The sequence below is a fragment of the Fundulus heteroclitus genome, chromosome 15, assembly GCF_011125445.2.
Source record: "Fundulus heteroclitus isolate FHET01 chromosome 15, MU-UCD_Fhet_4.1, whole genome shotgun sequence".
Taxonomy (NCBI): Eukaryota; Metazoa; Chordata; class Actinopteri; order Cyprinodontiformes; family Fundulidae; genus Fundulus; species Fundulus heteroclitus.
The window spans coordinates 498704-522450 of record NC_046375.1 but is presented as its reverse complement, the minus strand read 5'-3'; the positions used below and the strand labels follow the sequence as shown (position 1 = coordinate 522450).

Genomic DNA, 23747 nt, shown 5'->3' with positions numbered 1-23747 from the left:
TCCAAGTTTGTGACGCCACGGTGCGGTGCAATGTTATCAGGGAGTAAAAACTCATCTTTAGAACCAATCTCTGCTCAAAATGGTGATCTGAACCGCCTACTCTACTTTCAGCAGTTATCACCAGTTATTGCAAGCGTAAACTGCAGAAAATACAGGCATGGCTGCTCCTTCTGCCTTTAACTCACTCTGCTCCTGTGTCAGGATGAGTTCTAGTGCTTTATGAGGCGGAGGGATATTTCACCATCACTTTTTTAGTTATATGGCACCGTTTAGAGCCGAAACAATCGACTTCACTTTCAGAATCAAGCCCAAAAAACTTCAACCCGCAACTCATGAAATTTACAAGCGACTTTAGAAAAAAGAAGAAGACCAAAGTCGCATAAATAAGTGGGCTTCGCAACAGTGAGCATTATTTCCAAGTGTGTCGTATCACTCCGCCACTCTGGTCGGTAAACAAATGTCCCCGCAAATTCTACGTTATAAGGAAGAAAAGCCTACCGAAAATTCTCGCTCTCATGCCATCTTGAAGACATTCTTCTTCGAAATGTTGGCTACAGATGACGTGTTTTCTCTCTGGCCAGAAGCACGATGGCAAATCCTCTCTCTTCAATCCAGCGACAAACCCATGAATCGGAAAGGTGAAAAAACTCATGTTTTTTTCACTTTTACCCGATGTATTGGAACATCCACCTGTGTAGAACAGCTCCTATTGAATTAGCTTGTAGAGCGCTGTGCCGCTCCGCTAAGAAACGTCACATCCTGTGACGTCACATCCTGTGATGTGCCCAAATATGGGCAACAATGGCAGCCCCCAGGATCAGTGATTGTGTAGACAATTTATGTTTCTATTTTTTTACTGATTAACCCTAAATTCATTAAACCACACAAACGTATTAGTTTTAGGTATAGATAATGATCCACTGATTTTTCCTTGTTGACCGGACTTCTCCTTTAAGGGATTGATTAAACGCCAAGGAAACATTTCATTGGGATGTATGTTGCAATGACAAGATGGTTATTATTATTTTACCTCTGTTTACAGAAATTTTAAGTGAAATTTTAAGAAAACAAACAATAAAACAGGTGTTTTTCCATTACGGTCATATGAATTCCTAATTATTCTTATGTCCGTTTATCTTTGGCCATTTTGAAACTAGGTGCAGGTAAAGTAAAGAGCTTCCCATTCACTCATGTAGCAAACCGCGGCAGCCGTGCAGCGAGCGTAGCCGATGACGGCCATGAATGGATATGTTGAAGGTGGAGCAGATCACAGTTGGCTGTAGGTCATAAAGGGAATGGATGACGGCACAACGAGAAGAAGAAAGATGGAGGACACCTCTCCTCGCAGCGCCATTAATCTCACCTAACGACTAAAGAGCTGCCTCGCCGAGGTCGCTGAGGTACAGCAAGAAAAAAAGAATAGGACGAGGCTGGGGAACGAAGGGAGCAAAACGAAAGCGTCGAGAGATTATTCTTATGAAAGGAAACTAAAACTCTGAATATTATTGATTCCAGGCTAAATTAAAGGCAATCATTTCCTTTTTAGGGAAATCTTACTTTATGGGCTGTAGGAATAGCTGCCTAAATCTTTAAAAAGTAGCTTCCTGTTTTAGCTGAAAAAAGCTTGAGTAAAAAGCTAAAAGGCAGTTAAATTACGCCTTTAAATCGTCTATTTTGAATTTTAAAGTCGGCGCTTAAACTATGCGAAGCTTCCGCCACCAAGCATCAGGATAGTGACTCAAAAAGTACCTTATTGGAGGACTAATTTGTTTCCCTCCATAAAATAGATAAAAAAGTAAGGATGTCTTCAGGATGCGTTTTAACTGGTTATACAGTAAATCAGCAAACAATGGCTGCGTGTGTTTTATCACTTTATCACTATTAACTGGCAATAGCTCCTCTTGCTTTAACTACTTTAAGTCAAACTCTCTATAGGGACGGTAAAATGTAAAGTTCTTTGAAGACAAAGCTTGAAAATGCTTTTATAAAACATCTTTCTATCACGCTTACACAAGCTTTATGTTTAAATTCCTGCGGAAGAAAATTTGCAACGCATACATGACTGAACCTATCACATCTTAGCTCAAAATGCGGCATAAATTGTTTTTCTTTTATCCATTCGGGAAAAACAATAACTGAGATTGAGATTTCTGATTGGATGAAGAAAAACTATTTCACCATTTTGTGCAGAAATATTAATTAGCTAGAAAGAAATAAGCATTTGGAGTCACTTCAAATTTCAAAAACAAGCGTTAAAGTGACTCATTTGAACGTAATGTTGCAGATTTCATGATTTAGGGAAATCTCTCTGCTGAGATGCTGACAAAATGGATAAAATAAGATTAACTGCAGGATAAAATACAAAAAAATACCGTGTTTGGCTTGTCAAACATTTAGCACAGGGGTGCGCAGCACTGCAGGGACTGGTGTCCTAAATGTTTCCATGTTGGACACGGTCCCCCACCCAGACATTTTATTTCTAGAGTGCAGGGACAGATGGACGGTCAAACATACGGACGGATGGACGAGTATTTGGATGAAAGGATGAATTGTACGGATGGAAAGACGGCTGTATGGATAAACAGGTGGATGAACAAACGCATAAAATGATGCATGGGTCAAACTTTCCGATGGTCGGATAGGGAACTTTTGCTAACGCTATTTTCTTTTTTTATCCGCATCAGATTCTGTATTGTTCCTGTTTTGGGGGAACCTCTTATTTAGCAGTTATCGCAGACTAGCCATATCGTAGTTTTATCGCCATGGGCGGCCATATTTTCCCATCCTGCTCTTACTTTTGTGCCAGGCAGGTAGCTTTTGTCCCTTAATAAGTGAAATCATCATTTAAAATCTGCTTTTCGTTATTTGCTCGGGTTATCTTAGTGTGATAAGAAAATTTGTTTGATGACCTGAAACCTTTTAAGTGCCAAAAACAAAAAGAAAAACCAGAACCAAGCGAGCTAGCAGCACTTATGCCTTTAAAACCTGACAGACCATGTTCACATGTCCACACTTTCTACAAGCAGCTCCACACTTTCACCGCTTCTACTGTTCCTCGCATGCAGCAGCAAGAACTGCAGGATCTGTAAACAGCGGGTCTTATCAGGGCAGGCGGCTGAAGCAGCACTTTTGAATCGCCTCAAATCGAGCTAAAATGGTTCTTATACAACCGGGAGAAACGGCGCCTTGGGATGAGTCAGTGAAACAGATACGGGTTGAGAAATTACTGGGAATCCTCACCTTCTCCAGCTGGCTGTGGACGTGCTGAACAATCAAATCTAAGGCTACAAAGTTTTCTCCGCCTGCAGGGAAACAAGTTGAGACACAAATTAAATCAGAAACTTTAACTAAACCCTGCAAGTACGGATGTTTGGTGCACAAAGGCAATATAAATATATTTTCACCAACCGTGCAGCTGTATTTCTAACATATTTGAACGTATGAGTTATATTTACAGTACAGGAGAGCTCCATCGGTGCCTGCATGGTTCCCCACATTCCTACTAACCTCTGGGCACCACAATGTCGGCCACTTGCACCGTTGGCTCGATGTACTGCTCGAACGCCGGCTTCACAAACTTATTGTACTGTTTGATGATGCCGTTGATGTCGCGTCCGCGCTGAGAGACGTCTCTCTTCAGCCTGCGTATCAGGCGGATGTCTGAATCTGTGTCGACAAACACCTTCATGTCCAGAAGCTGCCGGAAAAAACAAAACACAGACGTGCTTAAGAATAAGAAAACAAAGAGTCAATAGTTTGCAGAGCCACCATTGCCTTCAGGTGTAGCTCCCGGTCTTTTAAAGGTATCAGGGTGGGAGTCATCAGGACTCGGTATCAGAGAGCAGAAAATATCTTCACAAACCCAGAAGTTTGTTTGGTTTGTACCTACGGTCAGTTGTACGGTGAATACTATTAATAAACTCCTAAAAAAGTACAAAACTTAATGTAAGTGAAGTTTGTGTTTACTATTAATGGCTTTATGTTATTCTTTCCATATGAGGTTCATAGCTAGTTAGAAGTTGACTGCAGGTACGAGTCGGGCTAAAAGCCATTTATATTATTAATATAATATTGTAGATAGATTCTCGCTGTTAGAAACTATTGTTATATGTTAGAAATGAACCCATGTATTCGTTATGAATTTTAAAAAGGGATTCTGTAGTTTCCAGAACGACAGCTTTAATGCATTAAAGCAAAAAAATGATTTTAAAAGTCACATTTTTGACCCATTTTGGGATCGTTGGGCCTGAAAATGTTTCCGTCTTCAAGGGGGGGCACGACAGAGAACATTTGAGAACCACTGCCTCAGGGGAAACGTGGCATCCCAACTGGGCTTTCCTCAAACCAGCGAAGGAACCCAAACATGACTCCGTTCAGCTCCGTTACGCCCCATGGGAACAATAAGTGGCTATCAGAGCAATTAGCGAACAATTGGTAGGCTGATGGTCCTCTTTTGCATGTGAGGAACCAGTTTTAATTGCCACCGCTAAACTATGCGAAGGTTCTGCTGATAAGACTGAGTTTACCTAAAACTCCTCAGACTGAAGAAGAACCCATCCAGAGGACCTACTTTAGGGAGCACTCATTAAAACTTGTTGTAGGGCTGGACGACGTATAGAAATAAAACATAACGACAAAATAATATAATCTATATCGATAATGATCAACAAATTCAAAACATATATTTTAACTTTAGCCATGGCCATTTTATGCTGTTGCTTAGCGACTTATTTTTGGATACAGACACAAACACTGAATTCAAACTCAATGCTTTATTAAACCAACTTTTTACCAAAACTGGAAGTTTTTATAAAAGAAAACGAACTCTTTAAAAGGGGGCAGGGCTTGGTTCCTGGGTCTGCGTTTGTGATTGGTTGGGAGGATGTAACGACTAATACTAACCTACATGACTAGAATGCAAAAGGGAATGCAATTTTTTTTATTCTATTTAACGTTTTGACCTTTTTTTTTCTATCAACGATATACGTCTATCGATCGATTATATATTGTTGTTGAATTATCGTCCAGCCCTAACTTGTTCAATACTTAAAGTCTGTTTAAATTACAAAAAATGGTTTATATTGACTTTACAAAAGCTGCTATGGGTGCTAATGGGTAAAAAAAACACACAAAAAAACTCTTAAAAATTGTTACTCCTGAATTTGTTTCATTTGTTATAGTGAGCTGAACTTTTTTAACCATGTTTCCACAGTTTTACCAGGAATTGACGGAGTTGTACATCAAAATGAAAATATCCAAAAGAAAAAAATTAGCTAGCTTCTTCACCTCCATGATGCACAAACCCTTCTGAATCATCTCATGAGGGGTTCCTGAATATTAACTTGCAACACTGACCAGGGTGAGTCTGTTTTCTACAGAGAATTGATGTCTATTGTCAAAAATCCAGCTTTTAATATATTTTTTTTATTATATTCCAAGTTCTTGACATCAAGCATGTCTGGACGCAGCCTCTCAGTTTCTTAACCCAGACCTTTATATTACAGAATAGCAGCTATAATTGGCTCCGCTTACAAGAATGGACACAAAACAATTAATCAGAGAGGACAACGGCTGCTACGGACTGAATAAGAGGGTAATCAGCAACGCAGATAGGTCTCATGGGAGGCCGGCCGCCTTATCGGCACAGTCCAGTGCGCACACATAAACACCAAGAGGCTGCAGGAGATGATGCATTGCAGGACTTATTTACCATTAGGAGCACCGTCCCTTTTAATTCCTATGGATTTTTACTGACCATAAACAGGCTTTCAATAAAAGAGCAAATCAATTTCCTCTCTTCTTCCCATAATAAAGTGCTTTCAGGTCGCAGATCGGGCCGATTCGCCCCCTTCATTCAACGACAAGTATTTAAAACGGTGAATAAGCAAGAACCGTCACTAAATAAAAGCTAAAGAGAGGAAAAGAAGGAGAAATGTATACAAAATTACAACGTAAGTGAATAAATGGGAAAAAAAACATGTCTTCTGTTCCTAAAGCTGTCTGTCTGAATCCCTGGGGGGTAAACAGCTGTGACGGACAGATTTTAGGTATGTCGACGTCTCCCTGAGGGCAAACCAGCGGCACAGATGTTAACGAGGATGTTGCAACCAAACCCTGGGAGATCACAGCAGCGAAACAAATACAACATCGCCCACTTGACGGAAAACTATCTTTAGGCTTAATGGACTACAAATGGCAGACTTGCTTACCTCAAAAGTCCAAAAAAAATCCCTAAAAACTACAAATGGTTGGGTGAGAAAAGGAGGTTGTCCAACAAATCCACATCTTCTGCTTTTATCACATTTAAGTTACCGCAATATTTATTGTACAATAGAGTTAAAAAGGAAAAAGATGCATAAATAAATGCAGACCATCTTTCTGCTACATCTTCATCGATGACATCATCACCAATTAGCTGAAACTAATTATAAGTTGGATGTGTTTGCATAATAAATTTTAAAATGCAAAAATCTAACCGAATGGCTTAAATCTGTGCAAAGACAACTAAGAATACAAACGTAAGATGCTAAAATAAAACAACAAAACTAAAGACAATCTACATTACACAGTATAAAAATGTCAAGTTCTGACATTGATAAAACGGTTATAAAGACCCGATATCAGCAGTGTCTGTGATGTACATCTGATATACGTGAACACGTTAAAATCCCACTTACATCGTTTCATTTCTACATGCAAAAATACAAAGATGAGCTCATCACCAGGGTCAATGTTTATTGGTGCTTTGGTAGACAGAACTACTAATCAGCTGTGGCACAGATTATTACAGGAGATCAGCAATATTTAGCAATAAATACTAAAACTCAGTTAATCAGAAGCTTGATTTCTGCACCAAATAAATCCATCAGTCTCACTGGACGTTTAAAAACAAAAATAAAAAAACATCACTGGAAAATTTCTATTACATTTAAAGGCAAAAGCTCCAAAGAAAGTTTCCTGTTTATCACCTGTGATAGAAACCTTTCAATGTTCAAATGCAAACAAAAAACAAAAAAACAAACACAGAAGATTTACCTTGGATAACATATTTCTCTCACCTTCAGGAGCTCCTTGTTGGCAAAGGCCAAGATGCCCTCAAAGATGACCACGTTGGCTCCATAAACTGTTTTCTGTCACAGAAATGAAGAATAAAGTCATCAGTCTATAAGTTCACACAGGTAACAAGACTCCTTCTGAATAGAAAGGTGCCAATACCCTGAAACATCTTCAGGGTATTGGCATGAAAAGTACAACTCCACATAACACAATCAGTTTAGGCCCTGAACATGTTGCCTATCTGCACTTCAATAGCGAGCGGTTTCTTGCGTTAGCAATACGGTGGATTTGTTGATGTGGCTCAGACATAAAACTATTTTCAGAATAAAACATCATTCAGATTTAGATAAAACAAAATAATGTAAGCTATTTAATATTTCAATACGGCCCGACACGATATGACAGGTGGACCAGTACCGGCCTGATTTAGATGCTCCTTAAGATGTTCCAGTGCTGGTGACAGAAAGAAAAGGAGAGCAAACTCCAGTTTTACCAGATAGAAGTAATAAAAAAACAGAAAGTGAGTGGACATAGAAAACACAACCGTATATCCAGTAAACACAAGGCTGCAGCTACAGTGGATGACCCCTGATGGGGCCAAGAGTTCTAGGCTTCGACACTTAATTACATTCATCGCGGGTACAAGGGGCCATAAAATGATTCCAGAGTCGAGGGGCGATTTCCCATGAGGTGTTGTGCCATTCAGCCATGAAATTACATCGCAAAGAAATAAAGAGGAGACGTCAGAGAGCGAGACAAAAAGACTGGATCCTCAGAATGCCTTTAGTTGAGGAATTGTCTGCATTTTGTGTGGTTATTTTTGAAAATAAAGCCTTTAGCATTAGCAAATTACCAGGGGTCTTATTTATAAAACATTAAGTAGAATACATACTAAAAGTGTACGTACGCCAAGAAATAGAAAACGGTGTACAGCAAAAAATATTCTGGTTTATAAAACCAAACGCACGCACACCAGCACACAGTTTTCCTTTGTAGATCAGAGCTGTACCTGAACGTTTGCGTACGCAGTTCCTATTCAGGTTCTGCCCTCAACCATAAATGATCAATACAAAGCACCTCATGAATGTTAATGTGTGTTAAAATGGGTCAGCTGATCGTTTTCATCATGGTGACGTGGCGGCCATGGAGAAAAGGCTGGAGAGCGGCATTTTAGCACCTGCCTCTGTCCCCTAAAGTGGCCTACAAGAAAATTAGCAATATACTGGCAAAAAATAAACATATCAGTTATTTCAGGAGCTCGCACCATCCCATCCTTAATTGCAAATGTTGATTATAGGCAATTAATGCTTTAGTTGATTAAGGTTGAACATAAGAATAACTTTGAACTGTATTTTCATATTTCGTCTTGATTTGCTGCCATGTCCTCCTTTTAATGCCTGTCAGGTTGCACCTAGACACGTAATCAATGTGCACCCCCGCCCCCCAGCTTGTTTTTTGGGTGTTGAATGAGTGAAGTGTGAGATCCAGCTTAAATTCTGTCAAATAACATGCAGAGCTACTCAGAGCAGCAGCTTTCTACTGGTGCCCTGTGTCTAAATTTGCATCATGTTAACATGAGTGATTTGCAACATTAATGGTCAACTATTAAGAAATTCAATTCAATTCAATTCAATTTTATTTATATATAGCGCCAAATCATGAAACATGTCATCTCAAGGCACTTTACAAAGTCAAGTTCAATCATATTATACAGATTGGGTCAGATTATACAGATTGGTCAAAAATGTCCTATATAAGGAAACCAGTTGATTGCATCAAAGTCCCGACAAGCAGCATTCACTCCTGGGGAAGAGTCGTCTTCATTGTCCATGGCTTTGCTGCAATCCCTCATACTGAGCAAGCATGAAGCGACAGTGGGAAGAAAAACCACCCATTAACGGGAAGGAAAAACCTCCGGCAGAACCGGGCTCAGTATGAACGGTCATCTGCCTCGACCGACTGGGGTTACAGAAGACAGAACAGAGACACAACAAGAGAGACAAAAAAGCACAGAAGCACACATTGATCTAGTAATCTGTTCTACATTAGATGGAAGTAGCGGGTGAGCCGTCTTCTCTGGATGATGTCACAGTTAACAGAACGCCAGACCAGGTGTACCTAAATTAGTCTTTTGATTTTGTTAACGAAACCATCTGAAACTATTTTAACTAATTTACAAGAAACACAGGTTTTAACAAAAAATAAATAAATAATCAAGATATTACAACGACAAACCCATTCTCACCCATTCCTTGCGCCTGCTGTGGGTGGTGAAGTCATACACCGGCACCTTGATGCTTTTCCCCTTCTTCAGCTTCCTGAGGACGGACACCAGCAGCTCAAAGTCGAAGGCATCGGGGTGATCAAAGTTGTACTCGTTCTTAGCCGCAAGCTCCTGCTGTTCTTTATTCAGAACCTGAGACAAAGACAGACGGGAGCGCCACAATAAAACGGGTGATTCTGACAGGCTGCTTGGGTTTATATGCACTTCTGGCCTGCTTCAACCAAATAAGGTCATAGGTGGTGCACCATTTTACACAGGATGCAGAAGGATGGATGAATGGATGGACAGACCAATAATGATAATGGATGCAACTTTTAGACAATGGGATAGGTTTCTAAAATGTGAAAACAATAATATTTAATAAAGGTGAAAGAAGCAGGCAGAGCAGGAATGCCCACCAGTAAGCATCACAAAGTAAGGATTCATGCTGTGACGATGATTTACATTTAACACCAAGCATAAATGATGAGGTTTTCCTTTTTTTGGAGAGGTTTAAACCTTAAACAACTGAATCTGTCAAAAGAAAAAGCATAAAGTGAAGTTATTTCAGCTGAAATGAAATTATTATAGCCCAATAAAAAAAAAAAATCAACCGCAAAAGTCCACAAACCACAAAGACATACAGGAGGTGGTCATATAATTAAAATATCATGGAGAAATTGATTGTTCTAGTAAATCCGTAAAAAAAAAAAAAAAAAAGTGAAACGTGTATATACACTCACCGGCCACTTTATTAGGTACCCCATGCTAGTAACGGTTTGGACCCCCTTTTTCCTTCAGAACTGCCTCAATTCTTCGTGGCATAGATTCAACAAGGTGCTGGAAGCATTCCTCAGGGAGTTTGGTCCATATTGACATGATGGCATCACACAGTTGCCGCAGATTTGTCGGCTGCACATCCATGATGCGAAGCTCCCGTTCCACCACATCCCAAAGATGCTCTATTGGATTGAGATCTGGTGACTGTGGAGGCCATTTGAGTACAGCGAACTCATTGTCATGTTCAAGAAACCAGTGTGAGATGATTCCAGCTTTATGACATGCCGCATTATCCTGCTGAAAGTAGCCATCAGAAGTTGGGTACATTGTGGTCATAAAGGGATGGACATGGTCAGCAACAATACTCAGGTAGGCTGTGGCGTTGAAACAATGCTCAATTGGTACCAAGGGGCCCAAAGAGTGCCAAGAAAATATTCCCCACACCATGACACCACCACCACCAGCCTGAACCGTTGATACAAGGCCGGATGGATCCATGCTTTCATGTTGTAGACGCCAAATTCTGACCCTACCATCCGACTGTTGCAGCAGAAATCGAGACTCATCAGACCAGGCAACGTTTTTTCAATCTTCTATTGTCCAATTTCGATGGGCTTGTGCAAATTGTAGCCTCAGTTTCCTGTTCTTAGCTGAAAGGAGTGGCACCCGATGTGGTCTTCTGCTGCTGTAGCCCATCTGCCTCAAAGTTCGACGTACTGTGCGTTCAGAGATGCTCTTCTGCCCACCTTGGTTGTAACGGGTGGTTATTTGAGTCACTGTTGCCCTTCTATCAGCTCGAACCAGTCTGGCCATTCTCCTCTGACCTCTGGCATCAACAAGGCATTTCCGCCCACAGAACTGCCGCTCACTGGATGTTTTTTCTTTTTCGGACCATTCTCTGTAAACCCTAGAGATGGTTGTGCGTGAAAATCCCAGTAGATTAGCAAATTCTGAAATACTCAGACCAGCCCTTCTGGCACCAACAATCATGCCACGTTCAAAGTCACTCAAATCACCTTTCTTCCCCATACTGATGCTCGGTTTGAACTGCAGGAGATTCTCTTGACCATGTCTACATGCCTAAATGCACTGAGTTGCCGCAATGTGATTGGCTGCTTAGAAATTAAGTGTGGCCGGTGAGTGTATATTAATTCATTACACACAGACTGACTTCTCAATTTTGACAATTATAACTGACAACTAATGAAAACCCCAAATTCAGTATCCCAGAAAATTAGAATATTGTGAAAAGGTCCAATATTGAAGGCACCTGCACTGCAAAAAAGGAATAAGATTTTTTGCACTTAAAATAGGAGCAACTCATCTCCATCGTCTTATTTCAAGTGCAGTACATCTAATAATCTTATTTTAGGAGTCAAAATACTCATTCCATTGGCAGATAATCTTATTTACCTGCTCAAATTAAGCCCAAAATACACTAATTTCAAGAAAATTTCACTTTCTTTTAGTTCCCTTTTTGCAGTGTGGTGCCACATTTTAATTTGAATCTTTAATTTTTGATTAATGATCGATAAAAAAGAAGATTAGTGTTTTACTTTGAATACAGAATCTTATGTAACAATTTTAATTTAAAGAAAATAGTTTTTTTTTACCCCATAAATGCTTTCAACTTTATGATTTTGACCCTTGTGTGGAAAAAAAAAGTTGGACACCACTGGTCCAAGGCATGTTTTACAACAGCAAGTGTTTTTGTGACATATCTGTGAAATTTCCTCTCAGTAAAACAAAGCAGCTCAACCAAACCAGATGGTCAACTCTCCCCCTTTCTTTTTCCAGCACACCCGGATCAAATTAAAGGTTCCTTACAAAACGAGGCAAAGCAGCCATTCAATCTGGCTGTTTGTTGAGCAAAATGTTTAAAATTCATCGAGAATCTAGTCATGTTTCTTTCAACTGTTATTTTATTTGGTTATGTTCCTGCTAAAAATTAGTTTTGTCTGATTAATTTATCTATAAAAATTATTTTATAGCTATATTTGGCATGAAGAAGAGACCCTGATACCAAGGAAGAGGAAGGTAAAGACGTCCAGCTTCCAAACTATAGTACGTACAGAAAACAGACCAGAACAGATTATTTTAAATAAGACATGATTCGGGAAACATTTACTCCAAATAAACAAAAACTAAGGAGTCTATGTTGTCATTTTTCCCCTGAATGCATTGCTACACATCTACTCTGGAATAATCTGCTCACGGTTTTCCATCGATATTCTTCTCCGTAACTTTAAGCTTCCATATTAAAGTGAGAAATTTCATAAAAATGATAAATTTAGTGTTTGAAGCAAGTAGAAAAAGTACAACAAAAAAACAACAACATTGCCTTGACTCCATCCTGCTGAAATCGGCAGAGGGGAAGGTCTGGTGCAAAGCCAGCAAACTATCAGTGAACACTGCATAAACAGTTATTGAATGCCTCTTATTGCTCTGAGTGAATCTGCAGATTTACTGCTAAAATGCTATGAATCAAAGCCCGTATGTTTTAATTACACAGGGGCGGGGATAATCACCTTGTAGAAGGAGTCCATCGATAGCAGAACCACCCAGGGAACATCCAGCGCTTCAATGATCTTATTGGCTACTGTGGTTTTTCCTGAGGCACTTCCTCCACACAGACCTGCAGATGCATGAAACAGAAACACAACAGTCTCTCTAATTAATGAAAATAAATGTGCTAGTAGACAGACTCCTAGTAGGAAAATGCTAAAGTAGTTCAAGGACTAAAAATCTAAAAAAAAACCTCTCATTTGATCGTCATTTGACAAATGACTTCTTTTGTTTCATTCTTCTGCCGCCTTTCTCCTCAACTGGGCGCTTTACTCCTAATTATTTCTCCTCCGGCAAACAAAATGCATCCAGGAATGTGGTAAAAGACGGCAGATTGAACAAACCGGCATAATTAGCAGTAGAGGGAGGTTCTTTTGAGGTTTCGCCTGGTAACTAATTTGAACAAAGTACTGTTTGGCCAAGAAGACCAACGGGTGACCGTAATGTTTAATTCATGCTCCACCGTTTGATTAACAGCAAGTCGTGCGCAACATAAACATAATTTGTAACAGTCAAACAAGAAAACAATAATAAATAAAAAAGGCAGAAAAAAAATCACAAAAATCAGGAGGTGCTGGGTTCCTGGAAAAAAACGGCTCCCAGCTGGGAGAAGCACACACCTCCAAATTGTACGTACACTATAGTAGAAAAACAGAATGTATTTGTCACACTGTCAAAAAGATGAATCTGCATTAAAGGGTGACAAGTTTTATCACACAGTTACACAAGAGGTTGGGGCATGGATTGTAGAAATCAACGCGTGGATCTGTTTCTGAGCGAAAGTTGACACATTATCACCCCCCGTTGGTCTGAAGAAAGAAACTAGTCCAATAATTGAAATGTTGAGGAACAGCTGAACCATAAAAGTAAAACGAAACACGTGTCAGACTGCTAAGTCCATAAACACCATGTCAACGTCAAAGTCTTAAGAGGCTGCAAAACGGTCTTGTGTTTAACTCTGTAATGAAGAGAAGCTGCTTATTGAGAATGCATGTATTGCTGTGTTTATATCAATCTTTGCATTAAACTAGAAGTTTTATTAGAGGTCTTTTGGTGTTTTCAGCAATCTCCTGCTGCAATCTTTAATAAATAAATATATATATATATATATATATATATATATATATATATATATATATATATATATATATTTATTTAGTGTGTATGTAGATATTTTCAGTATTGTAAAACTTTTGGTTTTGATAGAACCATATATAAATAAAATCAAAACATTACAAATAGAATTACACTGGCATCTGAAAACAATATAAAACCACCAACATGTCTATGTGACAGTTTGATTTAACTTGGTTTAAGGAAAAATACCACCATCAACAACGGTCACCTCTGCACAAGCATCAAACGCTGATGACAGTAGCAGCAGGTCAGTCAGTGCAGGAAGCTTCTCTCTGATCGCTCCTGAGGGTCAAACACATTCAGCACCATGGAGAGCAACATGGCCAACATGCCAGCCAGGCAACATTTAAAGAAGACGTGGGGTCCGTTCTTCGTACGTTGCTTAAAACATCCGAGATCAAATGAGACATCCAAGATGATTTCATCCGGCTAATCATGATCCGGCTAATTGGGTTCTTCGAACATACCTGTTGTTTATGATTAGTATGGCTGGATTGAGTTATCTGAGATAACTGTGCGTCCATGCATTTGTTTAAAAGGGGAAATGTATCGATAGTAGAAACAATGATCAGCAACGCTGCTATTGGCTGTTCAGCATGGCCAAAGAACGCCCACAGTTTTTCTCCCAAGCAGAACACACGCTTTTAATGGAAGGTTATGCCGAATTTGAGTCATTAATTAAAACGACAGGTAACACCTCAAAGTCTGCTAAAGCCAGGAGAGAGGGCTGGCAAAAAGCAGCAGACAAATTAATGCGTAAATACTGTCCATGGTAGATGTTTCTATATCTTTCTACAGTATGAATTTTTGCATTTTAATAGTTTCATATTTACTTTGTTCTTTTATATCAGAGCCTCCACTGGACCCACTAGAACATGGGGACAAGTAAAAGTGAAATACAAGAATATTCTACAAAATGGTAGTGTCATGGTTGAGTTTTGGTTTGGCTTTGTTTTTCTGTTATTTTCTTTTTTTTCATCTCTTTTGGGTTAGGTTTGACTTTATTTATTGTTAGTTTTCAGTCATCAGTTATTTTCTGTCATTTTTTCACTTCACCTCCTCAGCAGTCAGTCACACCTGATAATCATTTACCAGCCAATTAGCCAGACCTTTGTTCCACCTGTGAAGTGCTCTATTTAAACCTCCCTCTGCCTTCAGTTCAGCACTGGGCCGTCATCATTCCACACCTCTCCATGCCAGTCCCCGTTTTGCCTTGGAAGCTTTGTTTTGCTCCTGTTGTTAAGGTTAGTCCTGCCAGTCACTCTAAAGACTGTTCATTCACTGTTTGTTCCTGGAGAGGTTCTGCTCTGTGTCCTGGTGACTCCAGAGAACTGCTAACTGGACTAGCCATCCTGGAAAGGCTCTGCTCTGTGCCCTGGTGTCTCTCAAGTTCTGCTAACCTGACTAGCCGCCCAGGTGAAGCTCAGCTCTGTGCCCTGGTGTCTCCAATGAACTGCTAACCTGAGTGCTATGAGGCCTGCTAGCCGAGCAGCAACTAGCAAGTGTGGACTCTCTGTCTCCGGGCCGTCAGCTCCTGCCATCATCTACATCCCTGACTTTCTGCAGTCCTGAACTTTATTTTACTTTATTTTAAAAAGCCACTTGTTATGTCAAGTGATCCAAATTTCAGTGTCATTCCTTAGACACTGGAAGTAAAGGACATGTGCAAACTGGGAATTTTAACAAAAAATTCTTTATCTAGAAAAAATTAAGTTCTTCCTTTACCAAGTCATCCACTGTTTACACGGTCAAAAACTGTATTGCTCCGTGTCTAGATAATCCATCCATAGATTTTTCTAATACAATATACGGCTCGACAGGAAGGAAGCCTTTCAAAGTAAAACTAAACTTCACAATAAAATAGCCTGAACAAATCTTACCGAATATGATAAAAAGCAAACCATCATACAAATAACTTTTTCTATTTAAGGCTCTAACACCACGTTTTCCTCTTTAAAAGCCACTGTTAAATTATGTGCTTGTCTGTTTATAACAGGCACCAAGAAAAATCTCTCTACAATTACACTGTCGCGCTGCGCTAAAGGGTCCTGTCTATTGCGCAATACGCGATTAATTCGAAAAACTCTGCAAATTATTCTTGCACCTTCCGCAACAGGTTGCTGTCGTAAAAATGGACATGGCTACGACAGACTTCCCATCTCCTCCGCTTCTAAAGCTGCGATCTAATACTATTTACATGAAATAAGCCTGCTCTCGAGCAGGTTTAAGCTGGTGCACTTGTTGCTATGACAACAAGTGCAGGAAGTCTTTCGAAGAACCAAACGATCCAAGATCATGCCAAATCGTCAACAATCAAATCCTGCTAACTGAGTTAGTGACGTACGAAGAACGGGCCCCTGGAGTATAATCTAGACTAATGTCAATAAACAAACAATCCTCGCTAATTAATGCACAACTACAGCATCGTAAAACCTGCACATGTTGCTGGAACCAGAAGCAACCTTCTGTAGAACCTGAGTCAAATACAAACACTATTCATCAAACTTATTTAGCCACATTATATGCTTCAAAAAGACCAATAATTGTTTGATCATGATAAAATAAGGTTATAAACAGCAAGCGTCCATCCTGCGATACTGTCTAGTGACAGTATCGCAGAACTATCATAATGACGGTTTGCTTAATTTATAAATCAATTGTAAATGCCGGACTGAGCCTGACCCTCTGAAATGCCTCACAAAAAAGACCAACCGTTATTAACTAAATAAACAGATCTACAGAAACTTTAAGAGCTTCATATCAGAACATTTACTCCTGTCAGTCAACTCTGTGGTCACATCCGACCCTCAGCGGGTTTAGTGTCCGTTTTAGTGAACACCAACATTCATACTGTATTCTGAGAGACATTCCTGCCTTTTCCCTCTTGAAATCATAATTTTTAGTGTTTTTTTTTTACTGCATCTTGGACCATTCTTGATCATTTCACCTGAAGATGCTAATAGCCGTTAGCCACTTCCTTGTTTTAACCCCTGTTGCGCATGCACAGTACTTACTTCCGTTAAAATCTTAAATAAACACAAAAGGCTTTATTTACTAATAAACTGGGCAAAAACAAAGCATAAAACACCAAAATAACAACTAATACACCAACAGGACGTGATAATCTTTCATAAAAACTTTGTGTGCAACCAGAGTGAGCGACTACCGTTTAAATTTTAAAAAAGGTCAAATAATGTGGCTATGCACCTTTAAACTGTTTTTAAGTCCACTGTTCCAAAGTTTGCTGCTTGAGTGACGTAAAACAGCCTGGCTTTCCCGTAGCTTTTACAACCTTCATGTTTTCCTCTGCGTTCGATGGCATGGCTTCAATCTGAGTAGCCTCCACTGACGAACGCCTTGGTGGAAATGGGTATTAGTGAAAAGAAAATTGCCTTTTTTTAGATTGCCATTTAAACGCAGAAAAGTCAACATCTTTGTTCTGGTTTACTTTTCCACTGATGATCCCTTAGCGGCTCAAATAATTGCTGTAAAGGTCTTCTCCTCTCTCTGCTGCTCAGATCGTTGCTGTAAAGGTCTTCTCCTCTCTCTGCTGCTCTCAGCTCCTCTCCAGCAGCCGCCTGCTGCACAGCCAATCATCAATGCATAGCCTGATCGGCGCGCTCATGGTCCAATGGGCCCTAGAGCTCCTGCGGGTGAGCATTACGGCGGCCTTGCACAGAAACCTGCAGTGCAGAATAAATAACCAAGATGCATATCCTGAGCAGCCCTTTGAGCCCAATGCTGTTATTTTAGTGGATTCAGACCACAGACCCAGAGACAAGGTGGCACGGAGGTGAAAGGAAAGGTGCTTTTCCTCCAGTGCCGCCTGTTTGTTGGCGTGTGTGTGCAGGAAGAGCTACTGGTGGGATATGAACTCCTCCAAGTGACCATCCCTCGTAAAAAGGCTAACCTTGAGATGGAGAGGGAAACATTAATGCCGCGCTACTTATTTCTGTTTTAATTAGAGATGTAGGAGCGTTAGAGAAACACTTTTTCTTTTAGATTTAGCCGAACCACGTTTCAGTGTCACCCCTGCAGTGAAACCTGCTCTACTGCAACGCAACAAAACCTTTTCTATTAGCAATAAAAAAAAAAACAATAAGAAAAGACCTTTTATTTCTTTATTTACACATTATTTTTATTTTCTTGCTACTTTATTGTTTCACTCGTAATTATTCCTCCTCGTTTTTACTCTCCTCTCCATCTTGCGCCACATTTTTACTGCCTTACTTAACCCTGGTTTGACCGGTTTTCCGCTGCTCCTTTAACATCAGGACAGCAGTGTGTGAAATTGGGACCGGTTACTACGGTCCATTGGCGATAACAGATTGCAGGCTGAAGGTAATGTCCACCTCTCCTTCCACGCATCCATCGGCTCACGGCGGCCCGATGAGTTCAACCACGGTACAGCGGCTCCATGGACGTCAAACACGGCGCTCCCTCTCCAGCTGCCGGGACGCTTCCTGAACCGGATACTTGACCGTGCAGGTCAGCACGATGGCAGCCGGCTGCAGGGTCCACGGCCCGACATGAAATATAAATGTTCCAGCTAACCAACACGATGTGCTGCCATAAATGTGCATTAGCAAAGTAAGCACTAAATTACGGTTTAAAACGTACAGCTGTAGCAGAAAAGGTTTCCTCAACCTCTACCGCTTTAATGCTGGATCTCTTTTCAGACGCCTCTCTGGGATTCTGAAGCTCAATAATCTTAAAAGTTTAAAGTTCATGACACCCATCGATAGGTTCTCACAGCAAGCATCAGAGGAGTTTCCTAACCATGGACACTAAATGTTAATGTTTTTACCCCTCCATTGCAAAAAGTGAACTAAAAGTAAGTAAAATCATCTTGAAATGAGTGTATTTTCCTTTAATTTGAGCAGCTAATTAAGACTATTTGCCAATAGAATAAGACTTTTGCACTTGATATAAGAACAACTCATCTCCATCATCTTATTTCAAGTGCAGGATATCAAGTTATCGTATTTTAGGGGTAAAAATACTAATTCCATTGGCAGAAAAGATTATTTACTTGCTCAGGTCAAGGACAAACACACTAAATTCAAGAAAATTTCACTTACTTTTAGTTTTGCAGTGTGAGCCTTCGTCACCACCTCTCTCCTTTGTGACGAAAAAGAAAAAAAAAAAAAAAAAAAAACAGATTTCATCACCTAATTGCTCCATCGTTATCAGGCAGATTTGCCTTTTCGCCTTTTTAACTCAGATCTTTTTTCTTTTAAGTGTCCAAAAGGCATGAAGCGATTGCAGGAATCAGCTTCAACCCAGAACCCTTCAGTCCAACCCTGCTGCAGAACGTCCACCTGTCGTTGAAATGTTTCTCAGAGCCAAGCAGCTTCCCCGCTGCCTTTCTCTACTCCAGACCTGTAACAAATATTTCTACCCCGTCGTGCAAGCAGAGGCAATCCCATTTGCCTGCTGCCATTCCCCTGCAAGCTCTGCACTGGCGGCGACCAGATTCCTACGATTTCTCCTCTCTAGGAGACAATCCTGGGGTTGCTGGGCTTTCTCTGGTCTCCCCACGCTCTTGTCGAGGTTCTGGACTTGAGTGCTGGATTAAGGTGTAATCCTAACAGTAACAACATCTTTGCCTGTAAAGCCGTTTTAATGGAGGTGACCGTGGTGGTCAAAAGCACAGATTTCAAACCCAGCTTCTGACTAAAGCAACCAATCTGCACATCTCCCTGAGGTAAAAACAAGGTATATATGTTGTGAAGAAGTTAAATCTAATTCCCCGTTTTATTCAACTAATTGCACAAAATTCCACAAAATCAAAAGCGGCCACCATGAAACCTTAGGTGGTACGGTGTCTGTCTCAGGCCTCTTAGATGTTAATTATTCTCACACAAACAACTGAACTCATCGCCTCAAAAAATATTCAGCCAAATATTTTTAAAATTATTCATTTTTAAATCTGTCTTTGGCAACAGTCTAGAAATGATCTTCATTACCCCTCAGTGGGGAGCGTCCCAGCACCAGAAAGTCTCTGACTGATGGAGTTCTCCAGCCCTGCGACAGCTTCTAAAGCCCCGTTTACTCTACCCTGTTTTAACCGTGCTGAGAACAGTCTGAGCTCAGTAACTGAGATAACTATTGAGTGTAAATGGAACGCAACTGAACTGAACCGTGCCAGACACAACCGAACCGCGCTAAATCTAGACCAGTTCGATGAGTGGGCTTGGCCCGGTTTTTCTCTGGCACGGTTCTCTGATAACAAAGAGTGCATGAGCAGACCGCGTCATGTCAGACATTCATAAAAATACTAGCTTCCCTACCGTGCCACACGGTTTCCAGAGATGATTCTGCTTAGCAGCGTGATGAACCTCAACGTCTGTCGTTGCTTCCTGCATCTGTAAGCCCTGATTAGACGTTCGTTTGTTTTATCCACTTCCCAAAAGCCGACTCTGTCAAGTAAATTTACCAAAGGTTGCCTTCTTCGCTTGACTCTCCTCAAACAACGAAATCTCACAATTATAACCAAACATAACTTCCTGAATGTTACCAGCGACGCCATTTTTATTTGCTTGAGTCCCTCCTTCAATCCTAGAGAGCTGTAGTACCGTAGATCGTCACTAGGAGGCGAGGAACTGTGCTAGATTGACATGTAAACGGCCATCAGAACCCAGCACGGCACGGTTAACTGATCCACGCTCGGTCTGAGCTCGGCATGGATCGGTTAAAAAAGGGTAGTGTAAATGGGGCTCATAAAAACACACCGGTTAAAAAACAAACCCAACCGGCGGGAAGGTCCTAGGAAGCCTAAATTAATGTGATCTAAGCTGTCCTCACCAATGACGAAGGCCTCTTTGAAGGTGGTCCCGGTGACGTTGTACCACGGCGGTCTGCCCGCAGTGTAGATGGTCCTCTTGTTGGTCCGCAGCAGGGGGGGCTCCGTCTTGGACTGGCTGGTGGTCCGTTTTCGTGGCGACAACGCCGGCGTCAGGGGACAGCAGGGAACGTGGTTAGCGAGGCTGTCCATGGAGTCGTCTCCGCTCCCGCTGCGTTTAGAGGGATGAACATCAGTAAGATGAAGCCTGTTTCTGCACATTAAACTCATGCTGACGTACGAAAACCTTGCCAGTGGTTATGCTGTTTAGCAGAGGATTGGATGGGATGATTTATGCCATCAGAGATGCCTTTTTAGTTCATGTCTGACCCCCTGCTGCTCCTCAAATGGCATTTCTGTTGTTACAATGTATGTGCAGGTTCAGCTGATACTAAAAGTGTTGCTTTTCTTATTGGAAAAACAGACAACATTGTTTAAAAATCAACATCTGATGCCGTGGACCTGCACGTAGATTGTTGTTCTGCAGAGGAAGCCGGAGACATTTTCACTGGAATGTCTCCATGCGAGCTCTCCACAGTCAGAGCTTTCATGTCGGTGTGACTGAGGGAGAGGAAGGGAGGACTCGCCGATCCTCTCCAGGAAAACACACCGTTGCCCAGAGCGCAGCGTGACTTTTGAGTGGGGAGGTCACCATTCACGTGAGTAAGGCTGTCATCATTTGGCGTGCCCAGTAGGAAACCACCCCCCCCCCCCCCAATCCTCGGCTCTAAATATCTTCGACTTCCTCAACGACTGGCGGCGTCCCCGACAAAAATGGGCCAAGAAACCGAATGAAACTTTTATGGCAGAAGCTCATGCTCACACTGAAAGGCTGAGAGAAAAACCCCAACCTTTAACTTGACTGCATTTTATTTGATCAAGAGAAAAAAAACACGTTAACATTTATTTGGGCGTTCTGTCTGTGAGAGGAAGTGAGCGGCGTTGTGTCTGGGGTCCGATGCAGTGAGGACGCCATCTTGGTCCAAAGAGAAACACCATTACTGAACAGAAGGGAAGGATTGAGCTTCCAGCTCCCCAGTGTTTACAGCTCGGTCCTCCAATTTATTCCAGAGAGATTATATCAGCATCTCATCAGGATTCAGGTGACCAAGTACTCCACTCACACCAAGCAGTAGCTTCTAACGACCCAGGACAGAGACGCTGGGTCATTGAAACAGCAGCGCTCCAGCTGCAGGTTGCTCAAGTTGGAGCCACCAGAATAGACAAAGACTCCTGGATCGGTGTCCAAATGTTTTCAGAAGAACTGAACGAAAGTCTGGCTGCCTTTAATTTAATCCTTTTTGCTGCTGCTCCTGTTTATATTTGTGATGGTAGGAAAGAAAAGGCTTTTTTCCCTCAACATGTCTCAAAGTCAACCACATGGACCATTTCAGTGTCTGCTGCGTGTTTAAAGGATGGTAGAGTCAATGGCTTTTATGTTTACACAGGTTATCTTTGTCTGATTATAACTTGGTTAATGAAACAGTCAAATTCTTGCTTTCATTGTCAGGTTTTGGCAAGTAGCGTTCTTCCCTCGTGAATATCAACACGCTTGGATGGTATGTTCTCTGGTTTTTCCCCAACTTGAAGACTTGCTAAGAAATACAGCAGATTAATAATAAAAAGCTCTAAAATACGCCGATTATATTAAAATGAAGTCTAATAAATAATAATAATAATAATAATAATAATAATAATACAACAAAGGTTTCAGTATCTGAGAGCTGATGCTTTCCCCTGTTAGGTAAAGCAGAATTGTTAATTTAGGGGAAAAAACTGAATCAAATCTTCGTTTTTAAACTGAAACTGCAGCCAAACATAAAATTCTAGTAGCATTTACTCTGACATCACCGAGAATTTAAGAGAAATGTGTCACTAAATGGATCTATTCAGTCTTCGCAGGTATTTGGCATCTGGGGTGATACAGAAAATCTAAGCGGTCTTTGTTTTGTGCCTCACTGTGTTCTCTCCCAGCGACCATGCTGACACAAGGCGTCTATCAGAGGGAGGACTAGCCAGCTAGCTCCGTTAGCCAAGATGGCTCCGTTCAGAGCTCTAACGGCCGATTCAGAGCCGTCCTCCTCCCGCCGGGTTGTCTCTACCTGTCGGCCCTCAGCATCGACCTGTCCGCGTCCTCCTCTCCTTCAGCCGGCTGCTCGCCTGGTCTACTGTCGCTCACCGTCGCTGCCATGTCGGCTCGGCGGGGAAACCAAACAATGAGTGCGTGATGACGTCAGAGGACTTCTTCTTCCTTTTGTTTGATGGCAGATCGCAACCATGACTATGACCTGCATACCGCCACCTACCGACCATATTGGAGTATGGAGCAAGAACCATGTTCGACGGGATTGCTTTATGTTGTAAAAAAAATATATATATTAATATTAACAATGCATTAATGATGAAAAAACAAAATCCTATGATATATTCCTATATTTTAGAGATATTACACAATAGCTTTCTGTGTTCCCTTTATCCCCTCTACCGTAGTTCATAATAAACCTATCAGGTTCAATTCTCTTCTTAATTGCCTCATCTTTTTTTCATTTAGTCTCATCCTCGTGTTTCCTACAGTGCAATAATATATGTTCTACACTTCCTGTGGTTTTATCTTTGAAGCATTCATCAGTTTGGCTTTTACCTAATATGAACTATGTTTGTTTAACCCTGTATGATACATTTTTTTTATCAAATCTTAATCTCCTCTCTTTGGTTCTTCCTAGTTTTTGTACAAGGCATGCATGCTCTGTATATATTAACCATGTAGATGTATGAGATATGGCTGAACTTTCTGAAGTCTAAAGTCTGCATTGTACTGCTATAATTCATAAATTTCACAGGTGGAAGAAAATATTCCATTTGTCATTATTTGTTATAATTCATGTCTGAAACAGCTTTTCAGACATGAATGCAAGACGTCTGCCTCGAAGAGCTCATGAAAGTTTATTATATGATAAAGTGGCCTGCTATAGCGGAAAGATCAGCCAAAATCACGCATGATTGCCTTGCAAATTTATGAGTTGCTTATTTCAATTATCAGTTAGTCTGTGGGTTTAAATTTATTTTTAATGGTTGCTAAGAGTAATTTTGAGTCGGTTCTAT

At 40.8% G+C, this 23747-nt stretch overlaps 1 protein-coding gene across 2 annotated transcripts in view; it reads right to left on the bottom strand.

Moving 5' to 3' along the window:
• Positions 1-22881, bottom strand: part of si:ch211-243j20.2 (uridine-cytidine kinase-like 1) — a 41158-nt gene extending 18277 nt beyond the window's left edge. For both annotated transcript variants that reach the window (XM_036147179.1, XM_036147180.1), the window contains exons 1-7: positions 22748-22881; positions 20609-20817; positions 12628-12734; positions 9302-9472; positions 7059-7130; positions 3508-3697; positions 3241-3302 (exon numbers count right to left, since the gene is read on the bottom strand). In XM_036147179.1, the coding sequence (XP_036003072.1) occupies positions 3241-3302; positions 3508-3697; positions 7059-7130; positions 9302-9472; positions 12628-12734; positions 20609-20817; positions 22748-22836 (900 nt within the window). In that variant the 5' untranslated portion in view covers positions 22837-22881. The remainder of the gene's footprint in view (positions 1-3240; positions 3303-3507; positions 3698-7058; positions 7131-9301; positions 9473-12627; positions 12735-20608; positions 20818-22747) is intronic.
• Between the last annotated feature and the right edge of the window lie 866 nt (positions 22882-23747).